The sequence below is a fragment of the Anolis carolinensis genome, chromosome 2 (genome assembly GCF_035594765.1).
Source record: "Anolis carolinensis isolate JA03-04 chromosome 2, rAnoCar3.1.pri, whole genome shotgun sequence".
Classification (NCBI taxonomy): Eukaryota; Metazoa; Chordata; class Lepidosauria; order Squamata; family Dactyloidae; genus Anolis; species Anolis carolinensis.
Window position 1 is genome coordinate 242,447,000 of NC_085842.1, and position 25,962 is coordinate 242,472,961.

The window sequence follows — 25,962 nt, forward strand, 5'->3', positions numbered from 1 at the left end:
TATCCCGCAAGCCGGAATTTAAGACCAATGAGCAGGTAGTATGTCAGACCATCTTGCCTACTGCCTCTCTGTGTGTTGTAGATAATGAGCTTGGGTTACATGACCAGATCCTTGAGGCTCAGAAGGATGATGTGTGGACTCAGGAGCAACTGATGCTGCTCTCTGCAGGTAACCGTACCATACTGCCGCATCTCCAGGATCAAGACGGGGTATTGGTGCGTAGGGGGCAGGTTTACGTACCAGTAGGGACCCTCAGGTTGGAGGTGATTAGAGCCCACCATGACGAACCCATGGCTGGGCACTTTGGCAGGTTCAAGACCGTACAGCTTATCACCAGGAGCTACTGGTGGCCAAAGATGCGGCAAGACATTCTGCGCTTTTGTGACAGCTGCGCCGTTTGTCAGCAGAGTAAGACGCCTGTTGGGCGCCCTAGAGGGTTGTTATCGTCTTTACCTGTTCCGGAGAGGCCATGGCAAATCATTTCCATGGATTTTATTTCAGATTTGCCTAAGTCTGGGGGTTATACTTGTATTTGGGTGGTGGTGGATTTATTTAGTAAACTGGCTCATTTTATTCCTTGTTCAACCATTCCGGCGGCCCCTACGTTGGCCTTACTATTTACAAAGCACATCTATCGTTTGCACGGAGCACCCGAGGTGATTATTTCAGATAGGGCTCCGCAATTTGTGTCACGCTTTTGGAAACACTTCCATGAGTGTTTGGGGACTAAGTTAAACGTGTCTTCAGCTTTCCATCCGCAAACGGATGGACAGTCGGAACGGGTTAATGGGCTCTTAGAGCAGTATCTGCGTTGTTTTTGTTTAGATCAACCCACGGCTTGGGTAAAGTGGTTACCGGTGGCGGAATTTGCTTACAACAATGCGGTGCACACGTCTAGTCAGCATACGCCATTTGAGCTAACTTATGGTTTTCACCCACGGGGAGGTGTGGCGCCGTCGACCAATGTGGTCTCTTCTGACCCTGTGTACCGCTCTTCGGAAATGGCTGCATTGCATGATGTTGCCCGTCGCTTACTGTTGGAAGCTAAGGCAACGCAGAAGACTCAGGCTGACCGCCACAGGCAGGCAGGGGAGGAGTTGGAAGAAGGGGATTTGGTGTGGTTATCTTCCAAACATATTAAACAGGCTGGGGGAAAGTTTGCGCCTCGGTATTTGGGTCCCTTTCCTATCGTTAAAAAGATTTCTTCTGTTGCGTTTCGTTTGCGTTTACCGTCTAGTTTAAAGGTCCATCCAGTCTTTCATCGTTCGCTGTTGAAACTTGATACCTCTAGTCGTCGTGGTGCTATAGCGGAGGGTATCACTGCCACTTCTCCGCCATCGGGGGAGGAGGCCTTTGTGAGAGGGGATAGTGTTATGATTGAGCCTCATGGCTCTGTTACTGACAGACGTGGGCGTAAGACTCCTCGAGAGTCAGATACTCTCGAGGAGCGAGAGAGAAAAAGACTGCGAGACATATTTGCAGCACCATCTGACGAGGAGTCTTTCGAAGGGTTTACGGAGAGAATGGAGGAGGGGCTGGTTAGCTCAGAGGAGGATGAGATGGATTGGACTCGGGTAAGGGAGGAAGTGGGTGCCACTGGCCATGATGGGACAGAAGATGAATGGGGACCTTCAGGATTAGACCCATGGTTTAGCTGGAGGGATGGGACGGGATCCACAGCTGGAGATGCTGTTGGGCGTAGTCAGAGGTGTTCCAGCTCTGACGAGGAAAGTGATGAGGAAACGCCCGGGTTAAGGAGGACAGCTGACAGTGATGAAGATTTGTAACTGGCATAAAATGGGGCTTGGGAGCAATTGCAAATTGCGTTGGGCAAGGTAATCTGGGCAAACGCTTGGGATCCGTGTGTGTGTGGGACGCTTCCCTGAAGACTTGTGTGCTTTCCTGTGCTGTGACGTAAGTTGATTGGAATCCAGGGTCAGACGGCGGGAGGGATTGTGTGGGCATTTGTTTGTGCAAACCTGTGCTTACTCTTATTAGCTTGACCCTCCGTCGTCTTCTTGACGGACGCCATCTCCTGCTTTGAGAACTCGGACTGAACTGACCACGGCTTGTCTTCTCCCCTTCTTGGACTTGGAAAAACTACAAACGTCTGCTTCTGGCTTTGATCTACGGAACGGAACTGGTCTACTCAACTGCTACAATCCTTGGCTGATTTACTCGTGTTGGAGATCCTGTCTGCTGTGTGTGTGGGGGAGCGACGCAAGTTACTCTAAGCACAGTGTTGGCAGCAGAGAGGAATCTGCTGCCAATTAGTTGCATTCTTTGTATCTTTTGTTCCTTGGCTTTCGTTTCGTTTATACCCAGGCTGAAGCAAGCAGTTTGTTTTTACCCGGATTAAACTCCGGTTTAATCCGGTTTATCTTTTGAACATTTACTTTTGCCCCTTTTTGCTCCTAAAGGCAAAAACTGCCTGGCCCTTGTGTTTTACGGGCATTTTTGAGTTCTGTAATCTAATAAACTCTGTTACTTTGAATCTTGTGGCGTTCTGTCCTTGACAGAAAATTATTATAAATGTGACTTTAATGACATTTACTTGTAAGTTTCATGCATGTCTATCCAAGAAGCACACCATAATGGACAGATATTTATGCAATTTTATGTTTTTAACAGAGCTGTCCATATGTCTGCTCAGAAGTGTCCCTCACTAATTTCAATTCTACATATTCCCAGGTAAATTATAAAGTTCTATAGTCTTGGTGGATTAATTTTAAAATCATAAATAACGATAGGCATAGCAATGTATTTGTCATATTTTGAATATAAATACATGATCATGTTTATGAACAAAGAAACTTTCTGGAATCATTTATAGGGCATTTAACATACTCATTAATGAAACAGTTCATTATCTACAAGGGCACTCATTAAAAACTTCAGTCAGATGTGTTGGACAAAGTCTTCTATTAAAGCAATTTACTAGAAATCTGCGTGCATCCCAGAAAATGCAGAAAACTATAAATCTACTTATGTATATTTGCTCGTTTAGTTTGGTTGTAACATTTCTATTTTATTTGTGAAGGTAGAAGCTAAATAAAATTTTGTCACATTATCAAACTGTACAATGTAATTTTAAAATGTTGCCAACCGCATGAAAGTGAATGTGAAGTGCGTTATTTAACATGAATTACATGTTAGCTGTATCATCGATACATTGAAAGTATATCATTAACAATAAACAATCATTAGTAAGTCTTCTGATACTGAGCCTATATAGCCCTTGATAACCAACAACAAGAGGCAGGAACAATTTTTGAGGCATCCATACTACTTTAATTCACACCAATCTTTAATCTAAATACATATTTATGGGTCATTTTAAACTGAACTAGTAAAATAATTCGATCAAATTGAAAAGCACAAAATTTTATCTTAATAAATTATAAATATTTTAGTTTGTATCATATCAGAAGAACGCACTCATAGACTCTTGTCACTGATAAATGTGAAGTGTGGAAGAAGCTATTTTGTAAAAAATCATTTTCTCCTGTAGACAACTAATATTTACTCTGAAGGATCAAGGATTCCAAGCAGGGCTCCAGAGCAATAGTGAAAATGGCTTTGTCTCTAAGATGTTGGATCTGTTTAGCAAACAGAAGGGCAATTCAAGGTTCAAAATACTATAGCCCCCTCCACCAGAAAAACAAATTGTAAATGTTATTTTAGTACTAGTCTATATAAAATTCTTAATCATAGGACTCCTTACCTGAAATATTGTTATCAACTAAATTACAGAACTAGAGAAATATTCATGAACAAATCATGCTCATAAAAGGAAATTACTTGTTTTTGTATCCTGGTTCTGTTCTTTCTCTTCTGAAATCTTTATACAAAGTACAGTACAGACTTGTGCCATTTTGTCCATTATGAACTAAAAGCTATAAAAAAATTATAAAGAAATTGATATCTTACCTCTCCATCAGGACCAAGTCCAGAACCCATTCCTTCTGTGTTGTCTTCTGGCTTCTGTAATTAAATCATTCCGACAAGTTATGCTCACTGTAAAGTTATGTCCAAAAAAGAGTAATATAAAAATGTAGGAAGAATATGGTACAAGATGTAGGCCTGATTTTTTAGCAGTACTGCATCCTGTATATCTGTAAAATGGCATGTCACACTCTTGTACTTGAAACTGAAGTAAAAAGAAAAGAGAATATTTTTCACTATTCCACATGGAGTTGAGAGATCTTAAGATTGTGAGGTAGGTCTTCTAAATTACACTTTAAACTGAATTATTAACCCTTTTTTCTTTCTTGAAACCATATTCTGTCTATACATGCTCCTTTATTTTAAGAAGCAGAACAATGCAATATTCTTAAGTCCTATCTTTCCTGTCCCTACAAATGTGAACTAGTACTTAGTTTTACAAGGTTCAGAGATGAAACAGTATCTAGCTCTCACTCTTGGCATAGTATAAGTTCTACATTCTAAGAAGTGTCAAAGACATTGGTATTAAGGTTATTATTTAGTGAAGACAAAGTTAAGACAGATCAGTAATTCTGCAGAGGCACTTTAATCTGTGATGCTCTTCTGCAATCTTTCTTCTGCTGTTCACTCAACATGTCCTGTACCTGTAATCCAATTTATATATTTGCCCCTTCACTGTCCATAATTCATTTCTTTCCCAAATCCTGTATTCCTTACAATTCTCCAAATATTGCCTTTCCTTCACTTCAAATCACCTACTATCTCAAATTATACCTCAGCTTATTTCTTTGTATCTGTTACAATGCCTGTATATGCATATAAGTGTAGGTTTCTTTTCCTCAGTGTATGTGAACATACATGTACATACATACACACAATGTAAAAGAAAACACTATAGTGTTTACAAAGATAGGTTCTTTTATAATATCTATAAGATTCATTCTTGTGTTGTGATGCCGTGTGTCAAATGCAAAAACATGGGTGATTCTCATTTCCCTTCATCTTCATGTTTATTTTCTCTCTGTCTGCTTAGGCTGATCATACTGATCTGAGGTGTCTTATGAGATAACCATACACTGATATTGCTGCATATATACAGTTGTCCACATTCACCCACACTCGTGCAGGTGCAGGTACATGCATATACAGGAGGAACCAAACTATATACCGCTGTGCTGGTGTTTTGTTTTGTTTTCGCCTTCCTAGAAATACAAATACATTGCCAATTACCCAGGGGTCTGGTAGGCAAACTGTGATATCGGGAAAGTGCAGAAAACAGAGACACCCTGATATTGCTTAACAGCAACTAAGAACAGTTTGCCTACCAGACCCCTGCGCGCGCACACACACACATATATATTGTCACATATAATGTGTCAGAGTAATTTACGCAGCACAGCAGCAGTTAGATGGAGTCAGAGGAACGTAGCACGAAGAGACACCAGAGACAAGCATGCAAACTCCCATACCCAAACAGTGGACACACACTAGCTACACCACACTTGCCTCACCACTAGCTACTTTCAGTGGGACAATGGATTCTATGAACAGAAAGATGGAGTGGCCATGCGGAGCCCTCTCAGCCCAGTAGTAGCAAATTTCTATATGGAACACTTTGAAAAACAAGCCCTAGAAACAGCACCAAAAAAGCCAACTGTTTGATTCAGATACGTAGATGACACCTTCACAATTTGGAGCCATGGAGAGGAAGAACTCAGCAAGTTCCTGGACCACCTTAACAGCATCCACCCAAACATCCAATTCACCATGGGGGAAAAAGGAAGGAAAACTGCCATTTCTAGATGTTCTGGTCATCCGCAAACTCAATCAACAATTGGGCCACACAGTTTACAGAAAACCTACACACAGAGATAGATACCTTCATAAAAACTCCAACCATCACCCAAGTCAAAAAAGGAGCACAATCAAAGCCCTGACAGACCGTGCACAAAGAATCTGTGAACCTCACCTCCTCCAAGGTGAACTAAACCACCCAAACTGGGCTCTACAGGCCAATGGATACTCCACCACAGACATCAGAAGAGCTGCAAGGCCAAGAACAAGCCATGGAAGTCAAGACAAAGATCCACCCAGAGGAAAGGTGTTCTTACCATACATCAAGGGAACCACTGACCGCATAGGCAAACTGATGAAGCACAACCTACAAACTATCTACAGACCCACAAAGAAAATCCAACAAATGCTACGGTCAGCGAAGGACAAGAGGGATCCTCTCTCCTCTGCAGGAGTCTACCGGATACCATGCAGCTGTGGACAAGTATACATAGGGACCACCAAACGCAGTGCCCAAACAAGAGTCAAAGAACATGAAAGGCACTGCAGACTAATTCAACCAGAGAAATCAGCCATAGCAGAGCACTTGATGAACCAGCTTGGACACAGTATATTATTTGAGAACACAGAAATGCTGGACCACTCCAACAACTATCATGTCAGACTACACAGAGAAGTCATATTTAGATTCTTCTTCCTTCTTAAAAACATTATGCATGGCATCCCTGCTATCCACTCTCCACTGTTCACCCAAACCATTTCCTAGAGGAAACATATCTTTTGGAACATTTCTTCACAAAAAGTGCAAATCTAATATCTGTGTAAGAAATGTTGTTCCAGAAGAGATCATATTCTTGAATTTTGCTATTTTGGCAAGTATGGAATTATAATAAGGGAGAAAATGCAAATTTACTCAAGAGCACAACATTCTTCATATCAGCATGATCCCCTGGGTAGAGAAGATTCACAGCCAAATTACACAAAGGGAGGCTAAGTGGGAATGATGCTGCAATGCCAGCCACTTCAATGCTTTTCCCAAGGGTAGAGTCTCAAGGATCTCCTGTTATATAGCTGCTAATAAAAACTGAGGATTTAATTGTATTTTCAACAAAGATAATAATATAATTTAAATGAATTAAGAGTATTTATAAGGACAAAATATTAAGAAAGACCAAATGTAATTTCAAATTACTTGTTAAGCCATAAGTTTATATTTGTTCCCTGGATTGGTTAGCAAAACTCATCCGATGACAGCACTTCATTGCCAAAATACAGATGTCATTGGCCATAATAAAGTAAAGGGTTCTAGTCTACTTTTCCAGGGCATTAAAAGATCACATGTCACCTTAGAAGCCTGGTGCAAAAAAATGTTAAAAGTACATATTACAGAAGCCTGTTTGGTGAAGAAAAACCCAGGCTTGTGGCACCAAATGGGTTGGATTCTTCCGAATGAAAGGACTAATTTTACATAATAATCCATTCACACAGTGATATCATAAAGTACCTTTTCTAAGGGCACACTCATAACTAGGACATTTATGAAATGAGCCAAGGCCAGATAAATATCTATGCTTGAATGAAGAGTGAGACTATAAATGGAAATGCACAGGACATTTCATTTCCATTTAAATTTCTTTTCTCCAGGACTGGAAACATATGACATATTAAAGTCCCTTTCCCCACAATTCAGTACTGAAAGATGTATCACTGAAAACCAGGTAGCACTAAATATCCACCTAATGATATGACAAAAAGATGGTCTCTGGGACTTGACTTTTCTAACTTCAAAATTTAACTACTTTATTCCACTTTTCAAAGGTTGCTTGGAAAATGAAGCATGTATAGCCTGCACATGTATATATGTAAAAGTACACACACACGTAAACTGTCAGGTACGTATTACAGGAGTGCTCTAGCACTCAAATTGAATCCTTATAGCTTTCTGAATATAATTTAATGTTCTCCTGATGCCTTAGAAAGTGCTAAATGGACCAGACTCTGTCTTCATGTCCTTTGATGACCCTTGATGTAAGCCGATCCAAGTTCCTTTGGTGAGATGGGGCGGGGTACAAATAATAATTATTATAATTATTATAATTATTCTGACATCTCTTACAATCCTTACAACTGCTCAAGAATGTCCACCTAACAAAAACATAGGAGTGCCAGTTTGCCAAATTCAAATACCAAAAGCATGTAGAATGACATTTTAAAATGTTGCTTTACAGCAGCAGCTTCCCCTTTCTCTGGAAGGTTGCTGCAGATTTGACCTTAACTAGGAGCACTGCAAAACAAAATCTCATAAGAAAGTGTAAAGAACTGTGTAAAGAAGCTGTAAGAAAGCCAATCACCTGCTACAGTGGTAAAGATTTTCCCTGTAGAGGATTGTTGCTCTTTCATTTGCATGCCTTTAAGTCCTGGATAGTAGATACCGCCAATTCAGAAGTTTTACCTAACCACATGTTTGGTTTCAAAATGCTACTATTTAAAATTAGTAGTCATTAAGGCTTTTTGCAAATTTTATTCTGACATGGAAAAAAGAAAAGGCACTCTCTTTCCCCCAAATGATTTCATAATTTTTATTTTATATGGGAAATCTGAAGGATGGGCCCGCTAAAATACATGTACTCTCTCTTCTCCTCACCTCCCTTTTGCTAGCTGAACTAATTGGAGCCAGGATGCTATGTGGCATATTGTTTATCTGTGATAAACATGAAACTTCTGCTACTGTAACCAATCAAATGCTAACACAGCTAGTCCCAAGTAATATCAGGGATATGAAGCAATGTGAAATGGCTAGGGTCAGATATTAATTTTTGTTTTGTGATTAAGGTTTATAGTGTTCTGATCTTTCACTTTCCTTTAAAATAAATGCAATGGCTGGGATTATTCTGTCTTTTCCATATTGCTTTTGACTCTTCCCTACACTATAAGAAGAATACGGAGAGTCTACTACATTTGAGAAAGATGCGATGACTAAAGAGACAGATCGAGACTCAACTTTCTGATTTTTGACCTGTATACTTTCATGAGTCCCACCTTATATCTGAATCTAAACTGAGACAAGAGAAAATTCTGCTGGATCAGCCTGGTCTGTGATAACAGGATATCAACTCAAATAGATACAATAAGTAACAAAAACAGAGTTGAAACACAAAAAAGCTTTTAACAGGGCAAAAAAAATTCAGAGGGGATCTGGCATTATTAAAAATGAAATGCTGTTTATCTTCCATATTAGATCACAAACCTTTTTTTAAAGATTGGAGTGAGCATTTTCACAGAAAGTGTTATTTTCCCTCCTGGGGAAGAATGAGAAGAATGGAAGGAGATACGTAAAATGTCTCTTAGTAATAGCTGAACTATATACTTGCCTTCTTTCTCCTCCTTCTCTTCTTCTTTTCTTTGGCAGCTTGTGCTTGCTTGTGCTCCCACACCAGATTGGTTAGGTTAGCCACATATTCATCTGTTTGCTGTAGCAAGTATGCCAAACGCCTGTCTTTCTTCTGATCAATCAGTTTACGGTAACCTTCTTCATCTTCAGCCTAGCATTGTAAGGAAATAAACATGTAATAGCAGCCTCTATACAGTTATTCTTATTAACCTAGACTTGTTTAATGTGGATGGAATTGCTAGATACAAAGTGGGCAAAGTGCAACCTTGAGTCATATGCAGTCCCTTCGAGGTGGCCCTCAAACCTTCCAACTCCTCATGCTGTCCTTTTTTCCAGATATTGAAGGAGTGACTTCTAGACATGTAGAAATAGTAATACAGTGTTCCCTCACTACTTCATGGTTCGCTGTTTCGTGGTCTTTCAATAAACTCTAAAAGAATATTATAAATCATAAACAATTTACAGCCTAAGGGAGGGAGGGAAGAGAAGCCAAAGGGAGAGAAAAGAAATCCAAGTGACAACAGGAGGAGGAGGTGATTTATCAACACACGATTGGTTGATAAAGACTTAAACTAGTGTATAACTACTAAAATAATGTATAAATATATAGCATCCCTACTTCGTGGATTTTCACTTATTGCGGGTGGTCCTGGAACCTAACCCCTGTGATAGGTGAGGGAACACTGTAGACTTTTTAAACAGCTATCCCATTTAACATCAAAACCTACCTGGTTTGCAAAACCAAAATTGAAGTTCCAAGGATTTCCAGTTTGTTTTATTTGCGTTTTGGTACTTTTGGCCTTGTGTATGCCCCCAGAGTATCCCATGGACAGAAAAATAGACCCTGGACCTGCCTGTATTAGTCACACTGGCTTAACTACAGAGGAAATAGGAGGCAATCAATTCTATAGATCAGAGTATCATTCCAAATCTGGAGTAGAGGAAATTAACTATACTAATTTGCCACTCAGGTGTAATTTCAATCACGCACATCACATGATAAGGATCAAAATGATTATAGGCCAAGCTTAAGATGATTAAAGTAACTCAAATGAATTCAAAGTTTTGAAACTTAAAGTTCAAGAAGAGAAAGAATAAACAAAAAAGAGGTCAGAGATTGATGTTAACTGCTGAAGCATGAGAGTCTGAACAGAAGTGGGAACTATCTCTGTCCTGGATGAAGACAGGGCTTGAACAAGAAGGTATGGGCCAGTATTGCTAATACCAGAATAAAATGTCTTTTTCATGTGGACCCATTTTTTTCTGGGAAAGGGGGGATTTACCCATTCTTGGATGTTGCTTGAAGAATGTTGCTCATATCCAAGAGGGAATTCAGAGTAATATTAAAACTAAGATGATATGTGAAACATTTTATTAAGAATTTCACAATGAGACTGTTTCACAATGAGGGCTTTTACTGTGTTGCTGGGAAATGTGGGCACATTCTCACCCAATGTAAGCATTTCTACATCTAATTGATTATAATGAAAGGGTTAAACACTTGCGTAAATGTTTCCCATAAAAATCATTAAAAGCAAGATTCTAAAATGCCTAATTCTGGCCGAGATCTGACACTTTGACATGTTAATCATTCTCAAAGAATAGCTAGCATGATAAAGGTGTTACCATGGTTTAAATATAATTGAAATGTAAGGGAAGTGGGAAGTTGATACTTAATATGAATGCTTATTCTGGGAAGGCAAAAGTAGCAAACCACACGAGTGGATTATTTGCTCATGCCAGTGGATCAAGACAGGAGACCCAAAATTCCAATTCCATGAACTCTAATTTCCACCCTTTCTTAAATAGCTTTGCTCATGAAAAGAGTGCAGAGTAGAAAAGGATAAAGTCTTGTTTTTTGCTGGCTTTGGGTAGAGGTGGATTGCTCCTTCAACCTTGCTAGATTAGCCATTCATAGTAAGCGTCAACCTTTCATTCTAAAGGTTGACTGAAGGAGCAATCGATATCTCAAGGGTGGAAATGGCTGTTACCTTCTTGCAATACTGCCTGAAGAGCATATCTACCAAAAACTGCCTGACTAGACTTACACTTGTATGTTTTGTCATGCCATAAAAATGCTTGCTTGCAACCCTATTTTGATATATTCCAGGTAGCAGGGGGCAAAAACCCCCTTCTTAACCTGTAATGAAAGTATATTAAGTGATACTTCTATGCTTATTTTATTTCTGTGCATAACTTAATTTCTGTAAGCCACTCTGACATTTTAAAAGTGAAAACTATGCTATAAATTCATAAAGAAAATAAAACAGATAATACTTTTCAAGTTATTCATCTGCTCATGCTGTCAAAGTATATTTATCTTGAAAGCCTCGGCGTTTTTTTCTTTCTTGTTAATGTGCCACATTAACAACAATCCCAGTGACTGGTCACTTAGTGACTGGACCCTTACCATCAGTCTTCTCATTCGCTCTTTTTCAATCCTTTCTGTTTCTTTCTTCTGTTCACGTTCAGTGTTAGCATGCCAAGTAGCCACAGCTTTAGAAAGTTTCTGAATTTTCCCAGTGACTGATCGATGGTACTCTTTAAAGTCTTTAGCATGTTGTAAGATGCTGTTGAGATATTCCTGTAAAACAAAGTAATCATCAATTGGAAGGGAGGGGTTTCAGGAATCTAGTATATTTACAAAGAAAAAGAACATGATTTCCTGCTCACTCAGTGTAAAAGATGCAAATATATTAATAATAGTAATAATAAAACTTTATTTCTACCCTGCCGCCATCTCCCAAAAGGGACTCAGGGTGGCTTACAAAGCACTCATAATGGAACAGTGGATACAGTGCAATAAATACAGATACATCAATATTTATTTATTTATTTATTTACAACATTTATACTCCGCCCTTCTCACCTGTGGGGACTCAGGGCGGCTTACAAAAATTGGCAAAATTTAATGCCCAAAATGCAATCATAAAAACAAAACAATATAAACAGATCTATTAATAACATTGTTAAAACACATTATATATCAAAGGAAAACATAATTAACATCATCAATACATAAAACAATACCACAATAAAATCAATCAACCCTAAAATAGACATTGATAAAACATATTAACTTTCATTGGGTAAGAATAAAGACTCACAAGTGGCAAAAGTAACTACTGACTCAAGAATGAAGAGATTAACACCTGTAGAGCAAACATTAGGCTAGATAGCTTATCCTAGGGTCTGTCTACATGGACTTACAGTTTGTTTACATGGGCACTGTGCAGTTACTCCTGGCTCTGGAGCTTCTGGTCCTTATTGCATGGTAAACCAGGTTAACTCATTCAGCCTCGCAAGAGGGTCGAGGGATTTGGCCAAAACTCTTGAATTTGCCAAAAGCTCCAGAGAATCATGCAGCTTCCACACATTGTTGAGCAGAATTGGGTTTGATTTGGAGCAGTCCACTATTCATATAGGGCAGCGCTACCATCCCTTCTCCCTAGTCGTAAGGGAGACTCTGCTGATATCTGCGTGGGGTGTCCACAACAGACAGGTGCAATCATTGATACCTGTGGCCATCTTGCAGGGGCAATAGCAATAGTAATGGTAAGGTGATGCTCCAGTGAGGCCAAAGCAGTCTTGACCATCATAGGATGGGTACAAAGAAAGTGGCTGCCTCTGAAGAAGAGGTCATAACATTTGTGCTCCAGGTTGGTGCAGATTTAAGGTGAGTTCCTAGTCAGTTAAAGTATATTTGGCTAGGGTGACTTTTCAGGTTTCTATCTGTTCCTATGAATTCCAACAGTTCAGGCCTGAAGTTAAACCAGGGTGGGGAGCCTCCAAAAGCTGACAAATTACTGTTTCCATCCTGTCACTGGCTAGGATTGCAGACTGTACTTTCCATATTTCTTAAAACTGATACCAGTTACTGAGTGACTACTCTTCTTACTATACATCAGATAAAGTGGCCTATGCTGTAGCTAAAGTTACAATAACTGCCAATTTTAATCATCCTCTTTCCATTTTAATGTTTCAAGAAGATCTCAATCTTCAATAACTACAGTTGTCTTGCTTATCCAACCTTCGCTTAGCCAATGTTCTGCATTATCCAACTCAATCTGCTTTTTAGCAGTCAATGTTTTTGTAGTTAATGTTTTCAATTCATTGCGATGTTTTGGTGCTAAATTCGTAAATACAGTAATTACTACATAACATTGTCATTTATTGAACGGTTTTTTCTGTCGATTTGTTGTAAAACATGCTGTTTTGGTGCTTAATTTGTAAAATCATAACGTCATTCGATGTTTAATAGGCTTTTCCTTAATCCCTCCTTATTATCCAATGTTTTTGCTTATCCAACAAAAATTATTCTGCTGGCCGTTTTTGTTGGCTAAGTGAGACTCTACTGTATGTGCTTTCTAAAAAGAGGGAGAGGAAATATCAATGTTGAACTTGGTATGTTGAAATTAATGGGTTCCCAGACACACAATGATTTCACCACCAAGTCACTAGGCATAAATCTGAAGAAGGACCATAACTCTGTGATCTTCACCCAAAGGGAGACCTCTGAAACCTTTGTGTTTTCAGAAATAGAGACTGGACGATGATTGTTCCAGTATACATTGCTAGATACAATTTGCTACCTGCACCTTGCAGTGTGATTCATTCAGTCTGAAACGTCATTTTGGAACTGAGTAAGACAGTAGACTTTAAAGCTGGAATTTTGTCCTCACTTTGGGATGGTTTACTACTTCTCCTTTACTTTCTTGTGCTGACTATCCTGCGAAGAGAACTGCGAAGAACCTTGCACAACTCTCTGACATTTTGGTCAGTCCTAGTAAAGACAAAGTTCAACTGAAGATTTTATTTTCACAGCACAGCTGTCCTTTCCACAAATTAATGTTTTTGGCCTTTTAGTTCCAAGAAAGAGAATCCCATTATGCCAGGTATACAGATTAGTCTGATGGACGGAACAGTGATGCTCTCACTCACTTTTCTCTCTTTCCCACTGAACTCAAATTTTTCAATGGTAAAAATTGAAGATGAAATAAAAATAAAAGTGGAACGGGGGGGGGGGGGGGGGGGCGCTTATTAATCCAGATCTGATAATCAATACATGAGAATATGCCTCTCTAAAGAACGGTCTATTAAGGTGTTTCCAGATACTATACAGGTAACTCTTCCCTTTCTTCCTGGATCCCCCACTACTATGCAAGAAACCTCAGTGATGTTTCAGGCTAATCAACCATGACATAAGCAACTTTCATGACAGCAACTGTCGGTTTCTCTGCAGACCACTCGAATACATCCTGAGAGTTTAAAAACACAAAATGCAATAGATAAACAGGGCAAATGAAAATGAAGATACCTGGTGTTTCTGTCTACGTTTTCTCTCTTGTTCTATCTTTTGTTGTTTCTCAAGTTTTTCTGTCATTCGAGCTTCCCTCAAAGTCTGGCGCTTGCTGCGTTTATAAGCCTTAGAGTTCAGAGCAGTCTCCAAAGTTGTGTCACGACGCATGCAGGCCACCACCTCTTGTCTTAACTGTAAACCAGATGAAACATGTTTTGGGAATGAAATTGTCACTGGAATTTAATTGATAAGAATAGAATTCATTTATCACAGAGCTGTTTCCAATTCATTCCATTCCGGAGCCTAGAATATCATATTGCAAATAAGATTAACTAATATGGTTTTAATATCAGACACTGCAACATTTCATCTTTTTAAAGTAAATCAGGCATTTGGATAAAATTCATTTTAATCCTATATAGATAGATCCAAATGAATTCACTGGTTCTGCATTAGATAATGCTTTAGGATATTATTCAGCTCTGGAATTTATGTAAAAGAAAATAGTGTAAATCAAAAATGTTTATGGTCCATCTTTTACATCACCAAATCATACTGTAAACGCATATAAGGTCAATAGGTGATCCTCAAGGGCAGAGTTCATAACTGAATTCTACTGGCTGAGAGGCCTATTTGGTAGAAGACTTGCTATAACAGCAAAATGTAACAGAACGCTGCCAATGGAGATACACCAGTGGAACGCTTCACTGCTGTCAGAATACTTCACAGCTGTAACTATTCCAATAATAAAGACTATGAACTGCACCAAAAAGGAACACACTTAAACACCATATTCTATATTTTTGCAACGTTAATGTGGAAGGAAAATTGCTAGGTAACAATAAGTACTGCGTCCACATCTCCATAACAATAGGAGATAGGAGACAACAGGAGTACTTCCTTCTAGCTTCAGGTAACAATTTTGTGAATGGGAACCAAGAGAAGAAAAGGACATGTTTCACAAGAAGGTAGCAATTTGTTGTTTTTTTAAATAAAAAAGCCATTATCTCTTGAATAACATTCACAGAATGTGAACATATTGATAATGATTTTATCACAAATAGGCAGTTTGCCTTGGGATTACATATACCAAGATCCACCAAGACTCCCCCTTCCGTTTCATCTTATGCAATTAAGGAATGGAAGGAATTACACTGGCTATAGAGTATGACTGCTCTGTTTCCCATGTTTCCCAGCATCCTCTTTACCAAACAGAAAAATAGCTGTCTTATTTAAATGGCAGTGCTCGATCTCTCTTCCTCTGCTTACAACAGCAGCAAGAAGTCTCTTCCACACAGGTGACAAAAGACCAGATACTCTGTTGGAACAACTCCCACTATTTTCCCAACAATGATGACCATTCTTGCTTAGTATGAACATAGCTCAGATACATGCAGCTGAACAAGCTATCCTTCTTCATACTGAGTTCCACTGTAATATCTGAGGAGACAGAAGTAAAGGCAGTCACTGAAATTCTCCCCAGTCCTTTTGGAGTTGGAAACCCATTGGGAAGGCATAACCAAGCTTTCGTCCTGAATTACTCCCTCTTCTGTAACACTTTCTCACTTTCTATCAAAAAACAGAGATGATGTGGTCCTCCTGCTCACATAGGCTGCTTTCACATGCCAACTGCTGTCCGCTGTCAAATTCCCACCCTCCCACTATTCTCAACTAGCTACTCTCCCACAAATCCAATCACCCTTAATTCCATGCATACCATGAGAAAATTCCATCTCATAGTGGTAGCAGATACCCAGTTGTTCCTCTCTGAGGTAGAAAATTTAGATGTCCCAGACCTCTAGTCTTGTACCACATTCACTGAACAGGATTCAGAAATTTCCTTCTGTAAACAGAATTTAATACTGTTTGTTAAGTAGAGTATGCATTACCTGGCGCTGGAAATTCAGTAGCCTAAGTGCCTTGAGTTCCACTGTGGCTTTAGTTCGTAGATCTGGAGGCAGAGAACCAGGCAAATTTTCTAATTCCTGAATTCTGTGAGCAATTCGAGCCTGAAGTCTAAATAGTTATGGACAAAAACGTATTTAGAAAAGAAAATTAGATTAAGTTGTCAATTTCAAACCTATTTGACAGACTCTTGGCATCTTTAGTGCTGTAACTGAAGGGGGCAGGCAAAGCTGTTATATGTATAGTACAGCAAGACACATGGAGAGGGAAGCCTGGCTAGATTGTTTACAGCGGGGAGGCTGTCTCTTCCCCCACTGGCTACATTGTATGCAAGTTGTCTGCCAGCAGTATTTTGGGGCAATGAATCATGACTGTGACTATTATGTGATGAAAGCAAAAATACTAATTTGGGGAGGGGGGAAAAAGGGGAACACCACTATTAAAAGGTAAAATAGGTTAACTGGTATTTGAAGTCAACAAGATAATAAAACAATAAATAGAATAATTTAGCTTGACTTCATTTCAGTTTGACTTCAATTTTAAAGGAAATAAAGCACCCCAATTGATTTTGAGAGGTGGACATCAATATCCATCTCTCTCTCTGTAACTATCTGTTACATCATTGCCAATAACAGCAATTTATTGGTACTCTATTCACATACCAATTAATCAAGCCACCTGTATGTTATTGCTTCTATACCTTTTAATCACCATACAAGGAGGTAAGAATTAATGGTAATAATGTTAATAGAGTATTTGGCAGGCCCAGTATAAAAAATTGCCAACTAAGCAATCCTTTTAAGTTTTGCAGGAAATGGAGGGAAGAGGTGGAGAAGGTACACGCCTTTAAATTCTAAGAATTGTACTGCAAAGCCAGAGGGCAATAAATTAACCAAAGACTGAAATACCTTCTGTGAGACAGTTCAGTGTTGAAATACATACAATAATTCATTGATTTGTTTTCACATTTTGTATGCCACATGCTAACACTTAATTATGTGCAATGAATAAGTCCGAGTCAAACTGAAAGCACATAACAATGAATACAAAACGATGCCCTTCAATTGACCTGCAGGCAAAAACACCTTTACAGACAACAGTTACATGTATTCAACATTTTTAAAAAATCTGCTAGAAGTCATTGGATAGGGGAGTTTATTGGATAGGGGAGTTTATTTAAACTCTACAGTTAGAGACTTTTCATGCCAACTGATTTGCAGAGAAATTCCAAGTCTACCAAGAGTTACCATATTAAATCTGGATTCTTTGTTCCCTTCAACAGAAAATAAAAATATTAAAAGCTTAGACACTTTCAGACAGATCAAATGAAATTAGATGTATCAGAAAGACCTCAGTAGGTTCGGCTGCCTAAGGTAAATGCCAGCCAAATCTCTTTGCTATTGGTTTTCGCTATATAGACTATACGCTTCAAAATATGAAGTGTTAGAAAAAATGCAATGATCCATATAAGCAATTACATTTACACATACACAACTACACACACACATTGTATAATACATGTAAATTAGATGCCAGATTCATGGAAATGAAATATGACAACCTTAATTTTATCTCTCCCATCACTTCTCCATGGAGTTTTCAAACATGCAATCCCTCTGCTTCAATAGCAGGATAGAATAAAGCCTTGGAAAAGTTTTACCACTTAATTCTGCTAAATGTATTAATGAGCTCTGAGTCAACTCAGTAAGAGCACATCAGAAATATAGTTATTTGAAATAATTATATTCAAAGTTCAGTTACAAGCTTCTGCTGAGGCTGATACATATATTAAGTTATCTTTTTATTTAAAGCATTACTTTTCTCCAGATAATTTCTTCTAACTTCAATGGGATACAAGAGGTAGATAGAGAATTCTAAATTTTCTGAAACAACAAAGGATGTAACACTAAATAAGTACAGGAGCCCCATTTAGTATCCCCTAGAGTACAGAAAATTGCAACAGAATTAGGTCAGACAAGTTTTTTTCTACACAGATTGAACAGTAAATTAGGAAGAGTTACTGTTCTGGGAAGAAAAAAAAATCCATTAAAGGCAACTGATATTTGTTCAGGTCCAGAGATAAGTTTATGATTCTTAGTAGGATAGTTCTAATGATGCTGGCACATTTAAACAATGGTGTCAATGGAAAAGGTATGTGACACTACCAAAATGCTGAAAAATATATGATTTTCATGCCATCTGTAGTTGAACTAATAGAGAGAAAGAGCAGCAGGGAAATTATTTGAATTAGCACGTCTGTTGTCTCGTTTACATTCTAGCTTCACAGAGAAAATAAGTAGAAAGCTGCTCAGTGTATTGGAGCTGATGATCAGAGCTGCTGTTGAATACTGGATCATTTCATAAAACCAGGTTCCACAATGTAGGTAGTTAGAACAGTAGGTCAGGACTTACTCTGAAGCCATCAGTGTTCAGATCTCTTTCATGCATTTAGTCTTTCTATCGGTTATCACCAGATGTCTTCTAGATACCTTTAAATTAGGACTATTAACCAATTAGAATCTTAGGCCTTTTACTTTATGAAGTGCCAAAGCAGCTATAGACCAGTAATAGAGCAACTCATTGAGTTTATTTAACTAATTAATTTAATGAGTTGCTTTACAAAAGTAGCATTGCTCCTATAACCTGTTTTCTGGAACTGACCATGTATTTCAAGTTACTTTAACCTCGTGGGAGAAACCATTTTTTCTGTGCAATTAGTGTTCTTTCCAGACACAGGAGCAGCAATGAGAACACTTAATCTGTATGTGTTTTCTATGTAAGAAAGCTGTAGGGAAAATGTGAGATTCCAAATCTCGAAGCCAGTGTTTCTCAAATTGTACTCATCCAAGTGTTTATGATATCAGCTTCCAGAAATCCCAGCTATTTTACCAGCTGTTAGTAACTGTTGGGGCTAAAACATCTGGAGGAGCACAGTTTAAGAAACTGTGCTCTAAGCCAAATCTGTCTTCAAAAGAACCTGTGTCCTTCTACTAGGTGGCGTCAGAATCTAGTCTGTGAACCACTGGAGACCAACAACTGTGAAAAAAACGTAAGCACTATGCACCTCTAATTCAAAACTGTGGGTAAATTCTTGAAGACAGTGCACAAGCACCAGGAAACTTAAATCAGTAGGATACATATCCACTAGCTGAAAGATGTAAAACATTTTCAATGGAAAAATTGAGACCTATTTTTTGAAAAAGAAATGGGGGAGGGGATCTGTGAACATGACCTTGCTATCTAGTAGCATACTATTTATACAGTCTTTTAAGATATAAAAAGTCAAGCTGGTGCAGATGTAATACTGATTTTTTAAATAGATTACTTGTAAACCAACTATCATAGAGGTTCAAGAATATGTGCATGTCAGTCAAACCTTTTCCATCTAATACCTCATAGCAACATTGGACTCAACCTTAGGTGCAATCAAGGCTCACTCTCTGATTAAAAAACTGTTTCAAATTGTGGTCTTAAATTTTAGTTAAGCAGGAACTCTTATTATTATTTGTGGTCAGGTTGGACTAAACTGCTTGCCAGTGTTTAGAGAGAAGGATGAAGCTGCATTATGAAGGAAATGGACAGCACTCACCAACTCATAGTTTTACAGCTACATCTCCCACTGCTGGTCCCAGTATGAAATATCTGCTGGGCATAGAGTCCAGTCTTTAAACTAAAAATGGATTCACTGGCCCTATTGTGATAGATATATCTACTGACCCTGGGAAGCTGTGAGGAGGGAACACATGTGTCTGAATATATCCCATGAAAAGATTTATCATTATTAGCAGGGAGTCAGTTTTATAGCGTCAGAAGCCCATCTGACTGAATATCAGGTGCCCTTATAAATTCATTGGCCTAATTTCTTTTCTCTCTTTAAAAGGAAATTGGTAAAACAAGGTGTGCGCATGTGTGTTAACCAAGAAAGACAGACATGGAAGCAAAGAAAGATATAAACACACACACACACACACACCGACATTACCAAATTGTTGGGACAAATTTGAAATGAACTTTATCTTGACATTGCTAAAAACAGAATCAGTAGCCAAATAGCTTTCACATAAAACTAAAAGGGAAGGGATTGGCAGTTTTTTTTTGTTTCTTTAAATTACTACTGGTAATACCCTTTACAAGGAATTGTAATTAATGTTCTATCTTAGGTGTCTTTGTGACAGCCACTTTAACCTAAAATACATGCATCAGATACTTAAATCATGCTTGCTGCCTAATCCTTAGAAGAGATGAAAAAAGACCATTCTTATATTCAGGGAGAAATATTAAAAGCTATTAAGTCATTCAATCATGAGATAGGGTCAAGGAGGAGAGCATTTGTTTGAAGGCACCATTTACAAGTGCTTCAGGGATTTAATCCAACCCTGCCCAAAATATGTTTAATTAATCTACGCAGTGCAGTTACTTGCCTTCATCCATGCAGAAAGGGAATTCTGAATTGGAACTGAAGATAAAGATCTTCCTGCAAAAGGGCATCCCCTTGAACCAACTGAGCACAAACTAAAAATGTTACATTACAGGCCCCTGGACTTTAAGAAGGGGTGCTTTGCTGTAGGATGGATGAGTTCAGGAGTCACAAAAGCTTTCTATCAGGGATACTTTTGTCAAATGATAAAAGGGATCCATTGACATAATCCACAGTGCTCATAATTTCGGAACAATAGCCTGTGCAAGTTTTTATTAGCAATGAGAAGAAAAGAAGCTTTTTACATAGTGGAATGCCATTAAATTACAGTGAACATTATTCATTTTACAAGACTTATTCATTAAGATTAAAGCAGCACTTGATTTTTAAAAAAAATAATGTTAAGAGTGCTTTATAAGAACTATGGCATAAATTTGTCATGCTGGCCCAGTTTCAAATAGCAAAATAAGCCGAGCTATTCTCAAACTTTAAAAATATAAGGGTCTTGTAGAGAGATTTTTAAAATGCATGCTAGACAATATTATTTCTGAGTCTTATAAAGAATGAATATCAGTTAAGCATACTATAGAGTATTTCAAAATGATAGGCCAATTTCTAATCAGTATATTTTGTGATGGGAACATGTTACAATTATACAAAAAATTACAAATAGTTTAATGAGTTATCAAGTTTAACTATTTTATAAATGCTTTATGTGCCCTCCATGTGTTTTATGAATATAGATAGTAGTTGAAAACAAAATGCTTTTATGTTGTTGAGTTGCTATCTTACGAATGACTGAGGCTGGAGCTGTTTGTACACTGGGAGAGGCATCTAGTAGTGATCCTTTGAAATTGTATGACCAACCCTTTCATGGGGTAAGAGTTTAATTCACAGACCGTTCATGGTGGCAGAGATATAGTGGTTTCAAATCAGGTCAATCTTTTTGAAACACTGAAGCTGATGTGCAGGCATACTCTGTGGTAACCTCCCATCATTTTACAATCCTAGGGCTACCTCCTGTACTTATTTGAGATGTTTACCATTTTATATAAGGGAAGCTATTACTATGTCATTGCACAAAATGCGACTTGAGTATCCACAGAACTTGCATGAATGTGTGTATCCGGAAACTATAACCTAGCTGACACCGAAGACCCCCTTGTATTTTGTTAATTGAATAGAGTACTTCCAGACAAAATCAGAAAACATGTAGTAATTCTGTGTAGCATTAAAAGACACTGATGCCAATGATGTTATCACATTAATAGTAACCTCCTTTACCATTGGGCAGAACAACATATTGGATAGATGCCTCTCACATACTTGCTTGCCAATGAACATCCATGGACACACAAACAAACGGCTTCTTTTGCCTATTGCACTCACCAGGTTTTTACAGACAAGTTTCATTACAGTAATTTGCAGAGACATCCACACTTAGCATATACAAGAAGAACTGATGAAAAAAATGAACCCCCCATCAAATTAATATAACTTGTCTGTAATTTGAAAGTGTCAAGATAACAAGAAAATGAAAAGCGAGTTGTCAAAAGATATGGGATACTTGAATAGATCATTAACTGAAAACACCTGCTTAACTGTACAGCCTTATGGTACCACATGGTTTCTGGGTTGATTCCAAAAGATGTCACATAATGATCACAGGAATATATTACATAACAGTTACAATATGTAACATATTAATTATAATTGAAAATATTACATAGCTGTTACAAATATATATGAATTAAATTCACAAAGCAAATGGATTAATCTTAAAAATCTCAGTTTGTTTCTTACCTGTATTCCCGTTCCTGGAGAATTTCAACTGGGTCCAGTCCTTGAGGCTTTTGAATAGGGCTGATACGGTTCTGCTTTTGCTGTAGTTGAACAATAGGTGAAGGCTGGCCAGCTGTGGGCTGTGGAACGGAAGGACCAGGCATCACTGCAGCAGGCTGGGCAGGTGCAGGAGCAGGTGAAGGCCTTCCACTAGGGGCTGGAACAGGGAGCTTTTGGGGTGCACTAGAAACATTCATATCTGCACTTTGCCCTGGAAAAGTAAAACCACAGATGTTAAAAATATTGACCAAATATTTATATATTTATCTCAAATATATAACTCAATATTAAATCCTTTAATGCAATACTTAGGTCAAATGTTCGAAGACATTTCAAAAATAAAATGAATACAACTAAAGCAGAGATTCTACATCTCTGGATTCTGGATCCTAGAAGTAGAAGCTCAATGACATGTTACTGGTGTGTGAACAAGGCACAAGCAAAACCCTTCTCTTCAGTTTCTTTCCTAAGAAAACTGCTTTTGTGATGAAAAAACTTTTCATGTCAAATTATATTACCAAAGTATTGTTTTACTCCAAAGAACTGCAGAGTGTCAAGGAATACTACTGACAATCAGGGAATGTACCATCATCATCATCACCATCACTATACTGTAGCATCTAGAATAGTTTTGGGTTGACAGAAATTAAGGAAAATGTACCTACTATTATGATTACAGACATTTATCTTTGTTCATAGGCAATCACTGCGAAATCCAGCTTTTAAAAGTGTTAATTACATTTTTTTTCTATTCCAGATAGTTTATTACATGATTGTTTAGTGTCTGTCAATATTTGATGATAGGCAGGCTAGGAAATACCGTGTATTTGCAGTGATATATATAAAGAAATGAAAGCTGGTGCATGACTTGCAAGTGAGCTGGCAAATCTACAAATTAAAACAAAAAAAATCTAACTCACACAGGTAGCAATCAGTAACTGTGCATGAAAAAGCAAAATACAATTATTGTAAATATTGTTTTTTCTATCACTGTGAAGGAAATAAACTTCCCAAATTTTTTTAAAACAGAATAAGATGTTGAAATTGGTCATTCTAAGAAGACTGAAGTATAAATTCTTACAAGTGGGTTATTGCCAGTTAGTCTGTGAATGTGTATATGTTTATATTTCTGTGGAAGGAGTCAATTACATTCACCAAATTCTCAAATTCTCAAAGGTGCCCTTGACCCCAAAAAGCTTGAGAAACTGTGCATACATATACACAATTACCAATTTGCCAAACACTGAAAAATCTGCTTAAGGTTCTCAGGCATAGTAAGATAAGAATGTACAATTAATTGCTTCCAAGTGTAACAGAATTTCTAGTTATATATGAAATAAACATTTCCCTTACAAAAGCAGAAGTCAAGTGATAACTTTTCCAAAAAAATCTGAAGTCTGGTTTACATTAGCCAATTTTGGCAGATGGGGTTTTTTTGGCTTGCATAGTCCCTACTAGCTAGGATTCTCCATTTTCTTTCCAACATCTTGGCTCTAGGAAGCCATAGTTTACTATTATAGCTAATTACCAAACAATCCCTTTTAAGTATCCTATGATTGTGACTGAAAACCAATTTACTACTTTAAATAAATAAATAAATAAATAAATAGGAATTACATTTCCCTTCCACATCATAAATGAAAATCAATTCTGAACTTTGGTACTCAGCTGTTTTGGAGAATATGCACAAATCATAGTTAAATGCTTCAGGTACAACAGCAAACTATGACTTATGCAAATATAGGGGGGTGTGATGACCCATGGGCCTTGTAGTCCTGCTCATGACATTGTGATGCCTGATGAAGAAGAAAACTTGGGTTTTTTACCTTCCCAGTCAGAACTGGATTCTTCCCAGACAGATTCTTCCCAGCCAGATCTGGGAACCTTGCACCTGCAAGAGGATTATGTTCCAGAAGTATGTCAAACAAATACTGAGGCTACATCTCCAGTGTTTTCTCGCCATGAGTTTTGTAAACAACAGAGAGGTTTGGAAGCAGCCTCGCGCAGGAGTGCGAGAATAATTGCTAAGAATTTGCCAATTAAGCCTGCTTTCCATGAGAATCTTTAAGGAGTCAAACATCTGGTCTCAGAGATTAGCTTTCGTTTCTGGTTCCCAGAGAACTGCTCTCGGCGGGAAAGTTAGACTCTATATAGGTGTTTTACCCGCGGAGTAACTTTGCGGAGTCAATTCGTCAGCCTCCGGAGCGAGTTGTGTCTGGACAGCGCGCTCCGTTTCAAGCCTCGTTCCTGCTCAAGCCTTGTCCTTGTTTCCAGCCTTCGCTCCTGTTTCCCAGCCTTTGTTTACCTACGGACCTTGCCTTGTTTCCCAGGACTAAACCTTGCCTTGTTTCACGGATTTTACCAAGTTATTCCACGGACCTTGTTCTTGTTCCTCGTTACCTTGTTCCACGATTCAAGCCTTGTTTCAAGTATCAAGTTATTTCCTAGCCTTGCTCAAGTTCATGGACTAAAGGACCTTGTCATCTCCCCTCACTTTGCCTGGCAAGGTGAGTGTTTCGGTTATTGGATTACAACTTTGGACCTTAATATTTCATATTGGACATTGTTTCTTTGGACTAATTTTGACCTTTCCTGAAAGGTCTGCTTCTGGACTAACTTTTACATTTGCTTTTATTAACTTTTTATATTCCCTTAATAAAGATATTAGTTAGAATCTGGCCTCTGCGTATGGTTATTGGTGCTCTGTAGCCTGGGTCGTGACAGTTTGACTCCGCCACCCATAAGCACCAATTAACCAAGGCCAGAATGTCTACCGGAACCGTGCCGGGCGGCCAGCCGATTACCTACACCATCGACAAGGATGAGGTGGACCGAATCCGTGATAAGCTCAATGCACAGGATGGGGAAATAAAGGGTTTGAAGGAACGCGGAATCCGTCTTCCGGCCATGGCGTTGCCAACCAAGTTTACTGGAGAAGCTTCTAAGGTTCATGTTTTCCGTCGCCAATGCCAAGCTTATCTAGAGGCCCGTGATGCCGAGTTTCCCCAGGAAGACATCAAGGTGGCGTGGATTTACAGTCTCCTAGACGGGCCAGCGGCTAACTGGGCGACGGCTCTGTTCGACCAAGCCTCCCCTCATCTAAGGTCAGCGCAACATTTCTTGGACCACCTTAAGGCGACCTGGGGAATCGAGGACAATTTGGAGGCAGCCGGGCACAAACTCCGCCGCCTCTTCCAAGGAGACAGACCCATGTCTCAGTACATAGCCGAGTTCCGAGTGCTGGCCCACAACACCGGCTGGAACGATGTTGCCCTCAGAGGACAATTTCGGGAGGGTCTCAACATTGAAATGCTGGAGGAAATCTCCAAGGTGGATCCTCCCCAAACGCTTGAAGCACTCATCGATCAA

The 25,962-nt window shown here is 38.6% G+C and overlaps 1 protein-coding gene across 3 annotated transcripts in view; it reads right to left on the minus strand.

The window, feature by feature from the left end:
* The window catches only part of smarca2 (SWI/SNF related, matrix associated, actin dependent regulator of chromatin, subfamily a, member 2), a 154,079-nt gene that overhangs the window by 79,720 nt on the left and 48,397 nt on the right, over positions 1-25,962 (minus strand). For all 3 annotated transcript variants that reach the window (XM_062971959.1, XM_008103323.3, XM_008103324.3), the window contains exons 6-11: positions 22,555-22,804; positions 16,319-16,445; positions 14,448-14,621; positions 11,541-11,714; positions 9,111-9,281; positions 3,931-3,984 (exon numbers count right to left, since the gene is read on the minus strand). In XM_062971959.1, coding sequence (XP_062828029.1) covers positions 3,931-3,984; positions 9,111-9,281; positions 11,541-11,714; positions 14,448-14,621; positions 16,319-16,445; positions 22,555-22,804 — 950 coding nt within the window. The remainder of the gene's footprint in view (positions 1-3,930; positions 3,985-9,110; positions 9,282-11,540; positions 11,715-14,447; positions 14,622-16,318; positions 16,446-22,554; positions 22,805-25,962) is intronic.